At 38.8% G+C, this 17,432-nt stretch overlaps 2 protein-coding genes across 3 annotated transcripts in view; both read left to right on the forward strand.

Annotated features, from left to right (window-relative positions):
- ctsk (cathepsin K) overlaps positions 1–4,039 on the forward strand; it is a 41,243-nt gene extending 37,204 nt beyond the window's left edge. For both annotated transcript variants that reach the window (XM_062029708.1, XM_062029709.1), the window contains 6 exons: positions 1–71; positions 134–286; positions 2,971–3,189; positions 3,367–3,532; positions 3,620–3,728; positions 3,791–4,039. The exon at positions 1–71 is cut by the window's left edge and continues 52 nt beyond it. In XM_062029708.1, coding sequence (XP_061885692.1) covers positions 1–71; positions 134–286; positions 2,971–3,189; positions 3,367–3,532; positions 3,620–3,728; positions 3,791–3,890 — 818 coding nt within the window. In that variant the 3' untranslated portion in view covers positions 3,891–4,039. The remainder of the gene's footprint in view (positions 72–133; positions 287–2,970; positions 3,190–3,366; positions 3,533–3,619; positions 3,729–3,790) is intronic.
- Positions 4,040–5,490: 1,451 nt separating this feature from the next.
- Positions 5,491–17,160, forward strand: LOC133636075 (procathepsin L-like). Its single transcript, XM_062029712.1, has 8 exons — positions 5,491–5,544; positions 10,342–10,478; positions 10,540–10,662; positions 10,723–10,869; positions 10,955–11,179; positions 13,335–13,503; positions 13,753–13,855; positions 16,835–17,160. The coding sequence occupies exons 1-8, from the start codon at positions 5,532–5,534 to the stop codon at positions 16,962–16,964; spliced, it is 1,047 nt and encodes a 348-aa protein (XP_061885696.1). The 5' UTR covers positions 5,491–5,531; the 3' UTR covers positions 16,965–17,160.
- Positions 17,161–17,432: the final 272 nt, after the last annotated feature.

A 17,432-nucleotide genomic window follows, 5' to 3' on the forward strand; every position in this document is an offset into this window, starting at 1 on the left:
AGGCCCACAACCAGGAGGCGGCGCTGGGCCTGCACACGTACGAGCTGGGCATGAACCACCTGGGCGACATGGTGAGGAACCATCGCCTGTGGACGCCGTCAGTGCCGTCGACTCCTCCTTTGTCTCCTTGCAGACGTCGGAGGAAGTGGTGGACAGGATGACGGGCCTGCAGGTTCCTGTCAACCGTGAGCGAGGCTTCACCATGGAGCTGGACCAGCAGGACTACCGCCTGCCCAAGTCTGTGGACTACCGCAAGAAGGGCATGGTGACGCCCGTCAAAGACCAGGTCAGTTCTGTATTTCGTCACGGGGAATCTTGGTTCCGAGTGTGGTACCACTCATTTCATAATCTTGACTTTTTATGTGACTTTTATCTCATAATTCTGACTTTTTGTTCAATAATCTTGACTTTTTATCTCAATTTTGACTTTTTATTTTTCATAATTTTGACTTTTTATCTCATATTTTTGACTTTTTATTTTTCATAATTTTGACTTTTTTTCTCATAATTTTGACTTTTCATCTCATAATTTCGACTTTTTATCTCATATTATGACATTTTAATTCATAATTTTGACTTTTTATCTTATAATTTTTATTTTTTTATTTTTCTCATAATTCAGATTTTTTATCTCATATTTTCCACATTCTTAAAATCATACCTCCGTTTTTTAAAATCTCATAATAATGATTTACTTATCTCATTATTTCGTCTTGGCATTTCATAAATATGACTTTTTATCTTTTATTTCATCAATTTGATTTTTTGAAATCTCATATTATGACTTTTTATTTCATAATTTTTACTTTTTATCTTGTAATTTAAAGAAAAATGTTCTCATAATTCTGACTTTTTATTTCATAATTATGACTTTCTTAGTCATAATTTTGACTTATCTCATAATTTTTACTTTTTATCTAATAATTTTGACTTTTTTTCCTCATAATTTTTACTTTTTATCTCATAATTTCCACATTCCTAAAATCATAACTCCGTTTTTTAAAATCTCATAATAATGATTTATTTCTCATTGTTTCGTCTCGGCATTTCATAAATATGAGTATTTATCTCATTTCGATTTACTTATTTTATAATTTCGACGTTTTATCTTGTAATTATTACTTTTTATCTCATCATTTCGATTTTTGATCTCATAATTTAGACTTTTTATCTCATATTATGACTTTTTAATTCATAATTTACTTTTTATCTCATATTATGACCTTTTATTTTATAATTTAGACTTTTATCTTATAATTTTTTAAATTTTTTTCTCATAATTCTGACTTTTTATCTCATAATTATGACCTTTTATTTCATAATTTAGATTTTTTTAAATCTCATATTATGACATTTTTTCCTCCTAATTCTGACTTTATTTCATAATTATGACTTTTTTTAATTCATAATTTAGACTTTTTATCTCACAGTTATGACTTTTTATTTAATAATTTGACTTTTTTCCTCATAATTTTGACTTTTTATCTCGTTTTTTTCTCATAAATTAGACTTTTTATCTCATAATTTCCACTTTCTTATCATCAAATTTTATAATCATAATTCCGTTTTTTTTTAAATTTCATAATAATGATTTACTTACTTATGACTTTTTATGTCATCATTTCGATTGACTTATTTTGTAATTTCGACATTTTATCTTGTAATTATTACTTTTTATCTCATCATTTTGATTTTTGATCTCATAATTTAGACTTTTTATCTCATATTATGATTTTTTGTCCATAATTTTGACTTTTTATTTCATAATTTCGATTATTTATCTCATAATTATGACTTTTTATGTCATAATCTTGACTTTTTATCTCATAATTACGACATTTTATTCAATAATCTTGACTTTTTACCTCATAATTATGACTTTTTATTTTATAATTTCTACTTTTTATCTTATAATTATTACTTTTTAGCTCATAATTTTGACTTTTTATGTCATAATTCTGACTTTTTATTCAATAATCTTGACTTTTTACCTCATAATTATGACTTTTTATTTTATAATTTCGACTTTTTATCCCATAATTGTTACTTTTTATCTCATAATTTTGACTTTTTATTTCACAAGTTTGATTTTTTATCTCATATCATGACTTTTTATTTCATAATTTCGATCTTTTAATGTCATGATTTTGAATTTTTTTTCTCATAATTCTGACTTTTTATCTCAAACTACAAATGCGTAGTTTTAAAGCATGGGTGTCCAAACTTTTTCCAGCCATGGCCGCAAATTGAGGAATAAAATGTATATCCATCCATCCATCCATCCATCCATCCATCCATCCATCTTCAATAGTTTATCCGGAATCGGGTCGCGGGGACAACAGCTCCAGCAGAGACCCCCAGACTTCCCTCTCCAGAGCAACGTTAGCGACTTCCTTCTGGGAAATCCCGAAGCGTTCCCAGGCCAGAGAGGAGATGTAATCCCCCATCTGGTCCTTGGCCTGCCACTGGGTCTCCTCCCAGTGGGACGTGTAACGAGGACCTCCCTAGGGAGACGCTCGTGAGGCATCCGCACGAGATGCCCGAACCACCTAAGGTGGCTCCTTTCCAAGCGAATGTGTATTTCAATACATTTTGTACATTAAATATGAAAACAACTGCAAAGTTCATCAGTATTAGCTCAACTATTTAAAAAAAAAAACAACGTTTCCTGTGCCAATAAAAAACGAACTGCGGGTGAAAATTGTCCCCACTTTGCACAGGCATGCTTCATCCAGTGGTTCTCAACCTATACCACCATGATGACCAACGTTAAACACGGTAGTGTAGTAGGCCTAAGTACTCATTAAAACAAGGCAGAGGTTTTATTTGACACGTGTATTTAATATTTTGACTACTGTAACGTGACACATAGTTTGAACAGTAATACCGTGTTTGAATACTTAATTGAGCCATTCTTTGGCGTACCACTAGAGGGCGCCCGCGTACCACTACTGCTTGTGTCCTCCTCAGGGCTCCTGCGGCTCCTGCTGGGCCTTCAGCTCCGCCGGCGCCCTGGAGGGCCAGTTGGCCAAGACCACGGGTCAGCTGAGGGACCTGAGTCCTCAGAACCTGGTGGACTGCGTGACGGAGAACAGCGGCTGCGGAGGAGGGTACATGACCACCGCCTTCAAGTACGTGCGGGACAACGGCGGCATAGACTCGGAGGAGTCCTACCCGTACGTGGGCCAGGTGAGAACCGGAACCGCGGGGGTTTCCTCTTCCTGTCCACCTGTTTAACCAACTTCCTGCGTGGGACCGCAAGCCCCGCATCCTCTTCTCTGTGGCGTTCCCCTCGTCACGTGACTGTCACCATGGCAACGCCCTCTGAAGCCGGTGTGTCTCCTGCTCCCCCCCCCCCCCTTGCAGCAGCAGACGTGCCGCTACAACTCGTCGGGCACGGCGGCGGAATGCCGGAGCTTCAAGGAGGTCCCCGAGGGCAACGAGCACGCCCTCGCCGTGGCGCTCTACAAAGTCGGACCCGTTTCCATCGGCATCGACGCCGCGCAGGGAACCTTCCAGTTCTACCAGAGAGGTCAGTGAACGCAGCACGGCCCCCCTTTCCTCCCTGTCACGTGACCGGTACGACCACGCCCCCACCCGCCCCCTGTCACATGACCAGGTGTTTACTACGACCCCAACTGCAACAAGGACGACATCAACCACGCCGTGCTGGCGGTGGGCTTCGGCGTGACGCCCAAGGGGAAGAAGTACTGGATCGTCAAGAACAGGTGCGGCGTCACATGACCGCGTCACGTGACCGCGCCCAACGTGTTGTTGTTTGTGTCGACAGCTGGAGCGAGGGCTGGGGTAAGAAAGGCTACGTCCTGATGGCGCGGAACCGCGGGAACCTGTGCGGCATCGCCAACCTGGCCAGCTACCCCACGGTGTGACGTCACCGTGGCGACGCGACTCCCTTTTGAGCCGAGTCAGCAGTAAAGCGCGCACATGAAAAAAAAGCGTCGCTGGGCGACGCAATTCAGCACTTTCTGATTATTATTAAAGTGTAAAATATTTTGTATGAAATGAAATAAACTCGTTGAAGGCACTTTTTGACTCTGAGCTTGTTTGGAACTCCCGTGTATGGAAGTAGAATTGTCTCACATCAACTTATATACAATACATCAATATGATATGAATACATATGCATATATTAATAAATATACAAATACAAATGTGATATATAAATAAATAAATAATTTGTATAAATAAACGCGTATTTGTAAATATATTTTTGAGATTTGAAAATATACCCAAATAAAATGTATAAATATAAAAATGTGACATACAAATAAATCAAGAATTTGTATGAATAAATGTGTATTTGTAAATATATTTTTGAGATTTTAATATAATTGATTTTGTATTTGTATTTGTATTGAATTTGCATATGTGGATCGCTTTTTTGCTTTTGTGTCGATGAGACATTCCTCCCACAAACCAGATGCACAAATAAATGTGACCTACACACTCCCCTGAACAACCAGCAGAGGGCACTGCAGCCTGATAAGAAATCAGTATCTACATCGGGACAAGCTCATTAAACGGCATCGATACAATAATTAAGCAGCTAGCACGGTCTTTCAGATTGACTGGCTAAATTAGCATTAGCTAATACAACGCTAAAGTTAGCCAGCTCAGGCCCGTTGTGCGTTCTCTCTGTAAAGACGTGGATTGCTTTTGTGCAGATAACTCCGGGCATTTTGCATATAATGCATATAATGCTCTGTGACCCAGACCGCTCTGGCTGCAGTGCCCTCTGCTGGTTGTTCTCTACTAGTATGTATATATATATATACAGATACTATTTTTTGATTATTGGTATCTTTATTGATTTATTGGAGTTCTTTCAGTTGCGTGCAATGTGCAATGCTATTTTTTTTTGTCTGCAGAAGTATTTTATTCAAGACAGAAGTATTGCCTCTCTTAATTGTGTTCTTTGAAAATATTGTTCCATAAAAAGTTCAATTTATATCTGCTCTAATTATACAAATTAAACATTTGCTAGCATGCAGTGTCATTTCAAACTACTAGTTTTTGATTAAAATAAAAGCAGAACTTGTTTTGAAATATCTTTGTCATTTGTATTTATTGCTTTCTTGAAAAAGTAGAGAAAAAATGGCCCAAATAATCACCTAATTAAATATTCAAACACAGTGTTACTGTTCAAACTGCGTGTGAATATTACATCCTTGTTTTTTTTAATGAATACGTAGCCCTACTACGCTACTGTATTTCAATGTTGGTCATTATGGTGGCACTTGGGAGAGTTTTCTGAAGTGGTGCTTGGTGAAAAAAGTTAGAGAACCGCTGGACGTGGGTTCGATTCCCAAGCAGGGTGATGTCATATGTGAGGAAAAAGACCCACAGTCTTCTTAATTGTGTCATTGAGCACAAAAATGTACAACAATACTTTCATGCATAAACAACTTGTCCCCTCTCACTTCTGCAATTGAAGCTCCGCCCCTTCTTTCAGTTCACTGAAAAGGGAACTTAAGCGTCTTTTTCTTCCTCGTCTTCATCAACCAGGAAGGATGTTTGACAAAGGTAACACGTTTTTATCTCTTTCAACACCATCGTAAATAATTTTTTTCTACGCCGTAACACGACTTCTGGTTATTTTCACACCTTGTGGTTGGAATCTTTAATTTCGTTTTATGCTAGTTTCCTTCTGGCTGCCAGAGAAGTTGATTGCAGGAGTAAATCCGTTATGAAGCAACTAAAAATAACCTCCACGGTGTTTTAGTTTTTGAAATACTTTGGATTAATTTCTGTTTTATTTTTATTAAATGGCCATAATATTAGGTACATTCTAATGAGGTGCAATAGTAATTATTGTTCAGACTTATATGAAAATATACACTAATCGCTCGTTTATCAATGTTAATTGGTTCCGGGCTTGACCGTGGTACATGGATTTAGAAGTAAGTTAGAAATTGAATATTTTAGAGTGTATTAAATCAGTTTATGACCTTCTAAATGTGGTTATGAGAGCCCTCGAGATATGATCTAACGCCCACATAGTCACTTTAACACTCCTTCAAGACAATAAAGTCGACATAAAACTGTCTACATACACGGTCTAGTGCAGTGGTTCTTAACCTGAGTTCGATCGAACCCTAGGGGTTCGGTGAGTCGGCCTCAGGGGTTCGGCGGAGGTCAAAACACACCCGAATCATCGTGTAAATAAACTTCTCCCTAACGGCGTATTACGGATACGGCAACAGCAGAAGTGACACTGATTTGCAGGTGTGTAATTTGTTGTGAGTTTATGCACTGTGTTGGTTTTGTTGTTTGAACAAGGTGATGTTCAAGCACGGTTCATTTTGTGCACCAGTAACAAAACATGGTAACACTTTAGTATGGGGAACATATTCACCATTAATTATTTGCTTATTAACATGCAAATGAGTAACATATTGGCTCTTAACTAGTCATTATTAAGTACTTAGTAATGCCTTATTCGGCATGGCCTTATTATAACCCTAACCCTCTAACCCTAACCAAATAACTCTAAATTAAGTCTTTGTTACTTAGAATATGTTCCCCATACTAAAGTGTTACCAAAAACATATAACTTTGTCTTGAATTTGAAAAAAAACTAAACATTTTATTTTTCACTAAAGAAGGGTTCTGTCATGTCTGTGTGATCATGTTTTGTTTTGGTTATGTTCGGTTTGGTTTTTGGACTCTTTGTGCACTCTTGTTTGTTTTGTTTCCATGACAACCCATTAGTTTTCACCTGTCCTCATGTCACGCACCAGATTCATTTGGACTCCCACACCTGTCATTAATCATGTTCAAGACTATTTAAGCCGATAGTTGCCAGGAAGTCAGCCTGGCGACATTAACTCTGTTTGACTTCTGCTACCCATGCTACCATAGTTCCATGCCAAGTGAGTTTTGTCTATATTCTTGTCACAGTAAGTGTTTATTTGTTTCATGTTCATAGTTTGCCCAAGTGCTAGTTTTTGTTTCATTAGTCAAGTTTGTTCTCCGCCCTTTTGCGTGCCTTTAGTTTTGTACCTTTTGTTAGTGTTAAAATAAAATCATGTATTTACCTCCAAGCCATGTCCGATCCAACTTTACTTGCATCTCGGGAAAACAAACACCCCATAGTCCACGTCGTTATGATAGGTTCGGTGAATGCGCATATGAAACTGGTGGGATTCGGTACCTCCAACAAGGTTAAGAACCACTGACTTAGCATGCTTAAAGGCCTACTGAAAGCCACTACTACCGACCACGCAGTCTGATAGTTTGTATATCAATGATGAAATCTTAACATTGCAACACATGCCAATACGGCCGGGTTAACTTATGAAGTGCAATTCTAAATTTCCCGCCACACTTCCTGTTAAAAACGTTTTATTATGCTGACGTATGCGTGTGACGTCACGAGGACAAGGGAAGTATTCGGAGCCCGGAGAATCCTATACAACAAGCTCTGTTTTCATTTCATAATTCCACAGTATTCTGGACATCTGTGTTGGTGAATCTTTTGAAATTTGTTTAATAAACAATGGAGGCTGCAAAGAAGAACATTGTAGGTGGGATCGATCGGTGTATTAGCGGCTGGCTGTAGCAACACAACAAGGACTTAGCAGACGCCTAGCCGATGCTAGCCGCCAAACCCACGGATGAAGTCCTTCGTCGCGCCGTCGATCGCTGGAACGCAGGTGAGCACGGCTGTTGATGGGCAGATGAGGGCTGGCTGGCGTAGGTGGAGCGCTAATGTTTTTATCATAGCTCTGTGAGGTCCGGTTGCTAAGTTGCTAAATTAGCCTTAGCGTCGTTAGCAACAGCATTGTTAAGCTTTACCAGGCTGAGAATTATTAACAGTGTAGTTACATGTACATGGTTTAATAGTATTGTTGCTCTTCTGTCTATCCTTCCAGTCAGGGATTTATGTATTTTGTTTCCATCTGCATTTGAGAACGATGCTATCACGTTAGCTCAGTAGCTAAGTGTGTCACCGATGTATTGTCGTGGAGATAAAAGTCACTTTGAATGTCCATTTCGTGTGCTCGACTCTCATTTTCAAGAGGATATAGTATCCGAGGTGGTTTAAAATACAAATCTGTGATCCACAATAGAAAAAGGAGAGAGTGTGGAATCCAATGAGCCAGCTCGTACCTAAGTTACGGTCAGAGCGAAAAAAGATACGTCCTGCACTGCCTCTAGTTCTTCACTCTAACGTTCCTCATCCACGAATCTTTCACCCTCGCTCAAATTAATGGGGTAATCGTCACGTTGTCGCTCCAAATCTCTCTCGCTCCATTGTAAACAAAGGAAAAATTGTGAGGATATTACCTCCTGTGACGTCACGCTATTTCCGGTACAGGCAAGGCTTTTTTTTATCAGCGAGCAAAAGTTGCAAACTTTATCGTCGATTTTCTCTACTAAATCCTTTCAGCAAAAATATGGCAATATCGCGAAATGATCAAGTATGACACATAGAATGGATCTGCTATTCCCGTTTAAATTTAAAAAAATCATTTCAGTAGGCCTTTAAAGTTAAAGTACCAATGATTGTCACAAACACACTAGGTGTGGCGAAATTATTCTCTATCGTTTGCATGCTAACGGTTAACAAATGTCACATACCAAGATATATGCCTCTGGTGTAAACGGTAGCAAAACAAACTCAAAAAGTGAGCATGCTAATATTAGCTAGCTAACGTTAGCATGCTAACAGTTAGCTTGTGTCACATACCATGTTAAATGACTCTTTAACGGTTGCGTACCTATTCAATGGGCCCATAGCGATTAGTTTTCGGAATAGCGTCGCCATGGTAACACAAAATGTTCCCAACTTAAAGTACCCACATTGGCGCGAACGAGACCTTTCCGACGGTATAACATATGTGGGGGTTTGTTGGCCGGTTCGTCTCGTGTTAAGCGTAAGAGAAACGTGCGGAACTATAATAATAAAGTTAAAAGTATGAGCAATAATAATATGGGCTGCTGGCATTGGAGCAGGCCCATAATTAAAAAAAAAATGCGATAAGAGTGAAGCCCTAGACTTCAGTATAAACTAGAATGCTATATGCGCGAGCCGCGGGAACGCACGAGGCGCCGATAGCTCGAGGCGAACTGAAACGCTAACGTAAGCATGCCGACAAGCACCAAGTTGTACGACTCTGAGGCGTATGCATGCACAAATAGCTTGAAAAGCTAGCATGCTAGCGTCAGCATGCTAACAATTAACATGTGTCAAGTACCAAGTTATATGACTCTGAGGTGTACGGCAGCAAAATAGGCACAAAAAAAAAAAGCATGTTTCACTTACTAAGTTTAATGAATTTGAGGTGCACGTACGGCAGTGAAAATGGCTAAAAAAAGTTAGCAATGCTAACAGTTAGCATACATCAACGACCATTGATTGATTGATTGATTGAGACTTTTATTAGTAGATTGCACAGTACAGTACATATTCCGTACAATTGACCACTAAATGGTAACACCCGAATAAGTTTTTCAACTTGTTTAAGTCGGGGTCCACGTTAATCAATTCGTGGTACAAATATATACTAACATCATAATACAGTCATCACACAAGTTAATCATCAGAGTATATATTCTATTATTATTATTATTAACTATTCTGATTCTGATACATAGAATTATTTACATTATTTACAATCCGGGGGCTGGGATGAGGAGGGTTTGGTTGATATCAGCACTTCAGTCATCAACAATTGCATCATCAGGGAAATGGACATTAAAACGGTGTAGGTCTGACTTGGTAGGATATGTACAGCAAGCAGAGAACATAGTGAGTTCAGATAGCATAAGAACAAGTATATACATTTGATTATTTACATTTGGTTATTTACAATCCGGGGAGGTGGGATGTGGAAGGGGGAGGGTGTTAGTCAAGGGTTGAAGTTGCCTGAAGGTGTTGTTTTACTGCGGTTTTGAAGGAGGATAGAGATGCACTTTCTTTTACACCTGTTGGGAGTGCATTCCATATTGATGTGGCATAGAAAGAGAATGAGTTAAGACCTTTGTTAGATCGGAATCTGGGTTCAACGTGGTTAGTGGAGCTCCCCCTGGTGTTGTGGTTATGGCGGTCATTTACGTTAAGGAAGTAGTTTGACATGTACTTCGGTATCAGGGAGGTGTAGCGGATTTTATAGACTAGGCTCAGTGCAAGTTGTTCTACCAAGACTGTGAGGTGCACAGGGACAAATTTGGCTATAAATGTTAGCATGCTAATGTGAGCAAGCTAACATGTCAACAATATTCCTAAATAGTTTTAAAAAATGTAGTTAGCATCATTTTTAGCATTGTGTGACGCAACAAAAGAGACGCCGCTAACATGCTAATGTTGTTGTTCAGGTGCGATGCTAATTAGCTTGCTGCTCCTGTCGCTACACGCCACGGTGGCGGCAGCGGCGACGGCCATGTTGGATGGCAGACTGGACGAGCACTGGGCCCTGTGGAAGAAGACGCACGGGAAGTGGTACCGCGGCGAGGTTCGTGTCGACCTTTACCGAAAACCTGCGCGCACTTGTGTCTCACGCCGTCTTTGTCTAGCCGGAGGAGCGCCACCGCCGAGGATTGTGGGAAAAGAACCTGATGATGATCACGCTGCACAACCTGGAGGCGTCCATGGGCGCCCGCAGCTTCCAGCTGGGCATGAACTCCCTGGGCGACATGGTCAGACCGCCTCCTCGCGCTCGGACATGTATCGGTACTAACGAGCACGGTCTCCTTTAGACGCTGGACGAGATCCGTCAGTCGTTGGCCAACTTGACTCCTCCCCCTGAACCTCAGAGGCAGTCTGAGTCCATGTGGTCCAGCATGAACGTTCCAGCCTCTGTGGACTGGAGGGACAAAGGCTGGGTGACGCCGGTCAAGAATCAGGTGAGGACACCTCCAGACATTCTTGTCGTCGCCACAAAAAAAATATTGGTTCTTGTTCATCCTCCATGTTGTTTTGGGGGTCCAGGGCTCCTGTGGATCCTGCTGGGCCTTCAGTGCTGTGGGGGCCCTGGAGGGTCAGTTGGCCAGAACCACAGGAAGGCTGGTGGACCTCAGCCCCCAGAACCTTATGGATTGCTCGGGCAAGTACGGCAACCGCGGTTGCAACGGCGGCTTCACGGGTCGCGCCTTCCAGTACGTCATCGACAACCAGGGCATTGACTCCGACACGTCATACCCGTACACGGGCCGGGTGAGTGACCCACATCTTGGCCTCAGGGGACATCTTGTTGCTGGTTCCAGGGCAAAAGTCCATGGTTGACATTTTTGTTTTTAGATTTTACGGTTAAAAAAACCCTTAAGCTCAGTCAGCAGAATTTTACCTTAAAATGCAGTTTTTTCCGTATACAGTAATGTAAGTGTAGATAATAATATATTAAATATTAATAATAATATATAATTATAATAAAACATATTATATAGAAATATATAAACATTAATATATATATATATATATATATATATATATATATATATATGTATATGTGTATATGTGTGTATATATATGTGTATATATACACACACTCACATAGTAAATAAAATCTATATATATATATATTTAGAAAAAATATATAAAAAATATTATATAATATTAATATATCAAATAATAATAATACTTTTTAAAATTTTATATACAATATTAATGTATTAAATAATCATTTAAAAAGTGAAATCAACTTTACATTTTATGGTTAAAAGTGGCCTGAATTCTACCGTGAAAGACAGTTTTTCAATTTACAGTAATGTAAATTAGGAATAATAAACAAAATTAAGAAATATACTTTTTTCAAAATATATAAAATAAATAATAGTTATATTAAATATAAATATTTACAAACATATATGTCTCTCTCTCTCTCTCTCTCTCTCTCTCGCGCTCTCTCTCTCTCTCTCTCTCTCTCTCTCTCTCTCTCTCTCTCTCTCTCTCTCTCTCTCTCTCTCTCTCTCTCTCTCTCTCTCTCTCTATATATATATATATATATATATATATATATATATATATATATATATATATATATATATATATATAATATTAAATACTAATCATTTTAAAAGATTTAAATCAACTTTAGATTTTATGGTTAAAAGTTGCCTGAATTTTACTGTTAAACACAGTTTTTCCAGTTTACAGTAATGTATATTACAAATAATATTTAAAAAAAATCAAGAAATATATTTTCATACTTTTTCAAAATATATACAATAAATAATAATTATATTAAATATAAATATTTACATACATATATACAGTATGTCTATATAAACACATATAGACAGTAAATAAAATGTACATATATATGAAAATATATAGAAAATATATTATAACATTAATATGAATTTATTAAATAAAAAGATTTAAATCAACTTTAGATTTTATGGTTAAAAGTTGCCTGAATTTTACCGTGAAACACAGTTTTTCCAGTTTACAGTAATGTATATTATAAATAATATTTTTTTAAAAAAATCAAGAAATATATTTTCATACTTTTTCAAAATATATACAATAAATCATAATTATATTAAATGTAAATATTTACATGTATATATATGTCGATATACACACACATATAGACAGTAAATAAAATATATAAAAAAATATATAGAAAATATAATGTAATATTAATATGAATTTATTAAACACTAATAATTTAGAAATATTGAAATCAACTTTAGATTTTATGGTTAAAAGTTGCCTGAATTTTACCGTGAAACACAGTATTTTTCCAATTTACAGTAATGTATATTATAAATAATATAAAAAAGTAAGAAATATATTTTCATACTTTTTCAAAATATATAAAATAAATAATAATGATATAAATATTTACATACATATGTCCATATGTACACATATAGACAGTAAATAAAATATAAATATATATAGAAAATATAATATAATATTAATATGAATTTATTAAATGCTAATAATTTAAAAATATTTAAATCAACTTTAGATTTTATGGTAAAAAAAACCCTGGCAGCTCACTTGCCAGAGTGTAACTGTAATAATAACAGTGGTACCATTTTTTCCCCAATTGCAGTAATGCACCTTAAGAAAGATTTGATTGATTTTACGCCAGAATTCTAACGTAAAAATAACATTTATACTCCCCCCCCCCTCAATGTTAGTAATGCAATGAAAATATAACCACCAGACATTTATCTGTAAACAAACTGGCAGCACAGTTGTCGGAATTTTAAAATATTTTTTTCAACATTTTAATAACAATGTTAAGTTTTCCCATCTACACTAATCAGATGTAAAATACACTTTTGTTGAGTTTTTTTTATCGTAAAATTTCGATTTTCCACCGACCTTTATGTTGAGTCATTGTCTAACTGTACAGCAGGGCAAGGGGTGCCTTTATAGCCCCGCCCACCGCTCCGCCAACTGCTCCGCATATCACTTCCTGCCAAGGGGGGACGAGGACGCTCTCCAACGCGCCGTGGCTTCTCTCGGACCTATTTCTGTGGCCATCGACGCCTCCAGCCACAAGTTTGCCTTCTACAAGAGCGGTGCGTTCACTGTCATCGCCAGCAAAACACACTTAATGGTCACGGAACGTCACAACAAACTACTCTCTGTGTTAGCTTCAATAGTTTATACTCTACTGCCCTCTAGTGTCTCAAAACTGCAACTGCTTTCAAATCTACTTGACAACGTCTTAATTGAGCATTGATAGTCGAGTGGACTTGTACAATAAACACGACAACGGCGGTCTGAAAATGTCCACCGTGGTTGCTCATAGTTTGTGTTGTCGACAGGAGTGTACGACGACGCGTCTTGCTCGCAGAAAACCAACCACGCCGTGTTAGTGGTCGGATATGGCGCACTGAACGGAGAGGACTACTGGCTGGTGAAGAACAGGTACTGCATGTCAGGGCCAGCAAGGTCTTCTCTGCTGGCATAACTAACATAACCAGAAATCATCAATTAAAGATGAAATTATTTTTTTATTTACTTTCCCTTAATATCTAAAAGTATTCATATTCTCTTCATGCCATATTATGCTCGTTCCAGTCCTGTTGTTTTGAGTTTTACTTTGTATCCAATCAGAATTCAGCTAGCTTATGTTACCATGCTGTACCAAATCTGCCCGGGGCCTTCAGAACCAACAATGCGGGTGTCTGTGCACTGCAAGTGAACGGACACAAACAATTGATAGATAATTGCGATAGCCAATCAGATCCCGAGTTGTTGTCAGTACGGCCTTCTCGCTGGCCTCACGTTGAACGTGACATTCACGCGTCCTGTGATTGGATACTCACTTGGGAGTCCCAAGTGAGTATCCAATCACAAGGTGCGAAAACAGAAGTGGCACCGGAGCCATAGAATTGATTGATTGATTGATTGATTGAAACTTTATTAGTAGATTGCACAGGACAGTACATATCCCGTACTATTGACCACTAAATGGTAACACCCGAATACGTTTTTCAACTTGTTTAAGTCGGGGTCCATGCAGTGACGTGCGGTGAGGTTCATGGCTGGTGAGGCACTGACTTCATCACAGTCAGATTTACAAACATATGAACCCTAAAGAGTATCTTATTTACCATTTGATTGTCAGCAGTTAACGGGTTATGTTTAAAAGCTCATACCAGCATTCTTCCCTGCTTGGCACTCAGCATCAAGGGTTGGAATTGGGGGTTAAATCACCAAAAATTATTCCCGGGCGCGGCGCCGCTGCTGCCCACTGCTCCCCACTGCCCCCCTCACCTCCCAGGGGGTGATCAAGGGATGGGTCAAATGCAGAGGACAAATTTCACCACACCTAGTGTGTGTGTGACAATCATTGGTACTGTAGCACACAAAAAAGCACATTTAATAAAAAAAACGTTATTATGGTCTTACCTTTACTTATAAATGAAATCCATGCGTCGCTGTTGTGCTGGATTAATGCACCCCCGCCGTAGAATGCATCCCCTGACGGGAGTGTTATATCAATTAAAGCCCACACTTAAACTTTCCACGTGCATGATTGAATCTATTTAAAAAAGTTATTTAATAAGAAGCCAAAAAGTGCAAAAACAATAATGTTCGTGTTGGAGGAGTTGTGTGAATGAATGAAATATGAAATCCGTGCTGCAGTCTGCAGGTGTACCTAATGTTGTGGCCCTGCAGTCATTCACAACTCCTCCAACACGAACATTATTGTTTTTGCACTTTTTGGCTTCTTATTAAATAACTTTTTTAAATAGATTCAATCTTGCCCGTGTAAAGTTTAAGTGTGGGCTTTAGTTGATATAACACTCCCGTCGGGGGGTGCATTCTATGGCAGGGATGCATTCTCTACCACCAGGAGGCGGGATTACTGCGAGCCTCAGCCAGTGCGTCTCCGCAGCAGTTTTATGATTGCTCAGCACAAGAAATACTTACACACATACAGTTGTTGACAAAATACACTGTACATTATATACCTCAGCTAACTAAACTATGGAAATGTATAATATAATTCATATAGCAATACGGTCTCACTGCACAGCAGTCAGCAGTTAGCCAAGTCCGCAATCCATGTTGAGGCACAACTGAGTGACGTGCCTCAACTGGCTGCTGATCACAGCAAGTCTCTTCTCAGTATTTGAACGGCAAATGTGAAAATTCAGCGATTTTGAATAAAAATAATCTAAAACTGGTGAAGTTAAATGGAAAATAACTTTATAGTATAATCACTGGATACATATAACAATTTAATACATTTGTTTTTCTTTTTACATTTTTTTTCTTTCCATGATGGCAGGTGAGGCCCCGCCTCACCTGCCTACAGTGACTGCACGTCACTGGGTCCATGTTAATCAATTCATGGTAAAGCCACAGAAAACTCACTGGTACTCACTTTTTTAAGCCACAAAGAAGGAGAGCAAAATGTTGATTAGGTGGCAGATATATATTTGCAAGGCCATTTTCAAAAAGGATATTTAAGAGAAACTACATCTCGTGAGATGTAGAACCATTTCACTGTCTCAGCGGTGAAATGGTTTGCCCGCCGCTTTCACACGAATCAACCGACTGCGAGCGGTACCACTGGCTTATATGGCGTCGGATGTGTGCTACAAATTGTAAATTCAAATGTTTAATTTCTTAATTTTTTCATGTTTCATACAATTCTTTTAATTTTGACAGTGCCACGTAATATATGTTATAATTGCTGAAGCGGGTTTATTGAATGTTTAATGCGCCGAAAAATAGACCGTTTTGAGGGGATTCAATGCACAGTAGTGAAGTCGGACTAAGTAGGACATCACTGAAGGCCTAGGTGAGAAACGCATGGCCTGCCACTGAGTGTTTTCCTGTGTTCCGTGCTTTAGTTCCTGTCCTGTGCTTTTATTTTGGAGGCACTTCTGTTTTTTTGTGATTCCATGCAGCGACTTGACACCTGCCTTTGAGCACTGTTCCCTGCACCTGTTTTGTGTCATCAATTAGGACTATTTAAGTTGGGCACTTGGGAATGTCTGTTCTTGTGGACGCTCCTCCTGCCGCACATCTCTGCGTGTAAGTTTTTGCTGTTCTCCAGCACCCCCTTTTCTTGTTTTGTAGCCTGTGCTGTACGCTTTAGTTTCGTTTTGCATAGCCTTCCCTTTGCTTCGGTGCCCTACCCAGCTGCACTCATCTTTTGTTTATTTTTGGTCACTGGTTTAATCAATTTCTACCTGCCAACTGTGGGAACACGCCAAATTTCCTCGTCATGCAATCCAAGCGCCACACAAACAGACTAGTTTGTTACCTAATGTACGCACTCAGAATTGAGAAGGTGTAGGAAAGCCGTGGCAAACTTTTGTTGAGAATTAGCATTGAAAAGCAGAATGATAGAAAATCATAGTCCTCTCCTTCTTCTTTGTCGTGTAGCTGGGGACGTAGGTTTGGAGATGAGGGCTACATCCGCATGGCTCGTAACAAAAACAACCAATGTGGTATTGCGCTGTTTGCCTGCTATCCCGTCATCTCTTCCACCTCTGGAGTCGAGCAGCAGCCGTGACGAAGATTCACATGGCGAACAATTCCCGTCATTCACTCACACGAAGGTTAAGTGGATCTAACGTTCTCATTGTTCTTGCATTTCATTAAAACACCAATAAGAAAAAACTGTCTTGTTGTTCCAAACTTTTCCATCATTAAAGCGTTTTTCTTACTGTAGATCAGTGTTTCTCAAACATTTTTCAACAAGTACCACCTTAGAAAACACTTGGCGCTACAAGTATCACCATAATGACCAACAATCTAAAATACAGTTGTGTAGCAGGCCCAAGTATTCATTAAAAACAAGGTTGAGGTTTTATTTAACAGCCACTACATCAGGGCCATTTTGAAAAAAAAAAACCCTTGCCAAAAGCTTTCCAAACCTACAAAGCGAATTGGGGTCCCTGTCCAAGACCAGCTCCTGAGGAATACCGTGTATGTGAAATATGTGCTTGACCAGGAGTTGTGCAGTCTCTAGGTAAGTAGG

Source organism: Entelurus aequoreus, linkage group LG20 (assembly GCF_033978785.1).
Source record: "Entelurus aequoreus isolate RoL-2023_Sb linkage group LG20, RoL_Eaeq_v1.1, whole genome shotgun sequence".
Taxonomy (NCBI): domain Eukaryota; kingdom Metazoa; phylum Chordata; class Actinopteri; order Syngnathiformes; family Syngnathidae; genus Entelurus; species Entelurus aequoreus.

Excerpts from the sequence above, each read along its gene's own strand:
- LOC133636075 (XM_062029712.1), top strand. Across the intron at positions 13,504-13,752 it reads GTTTGCCTTCTACAAGAGCG|GAGTGTACGACGACGCGTCT; the intron begins GTGCGTTCACTG and ends TGTTGTCGACAG. Across the intron at positions 13,856-16,834 it reads TACTGGCTGGTGAAGAACAG|CTGGGGACGTAGGTTTGGAG; the intron begins GTACTGCATGTC and ends TTTGTCGTGTAG.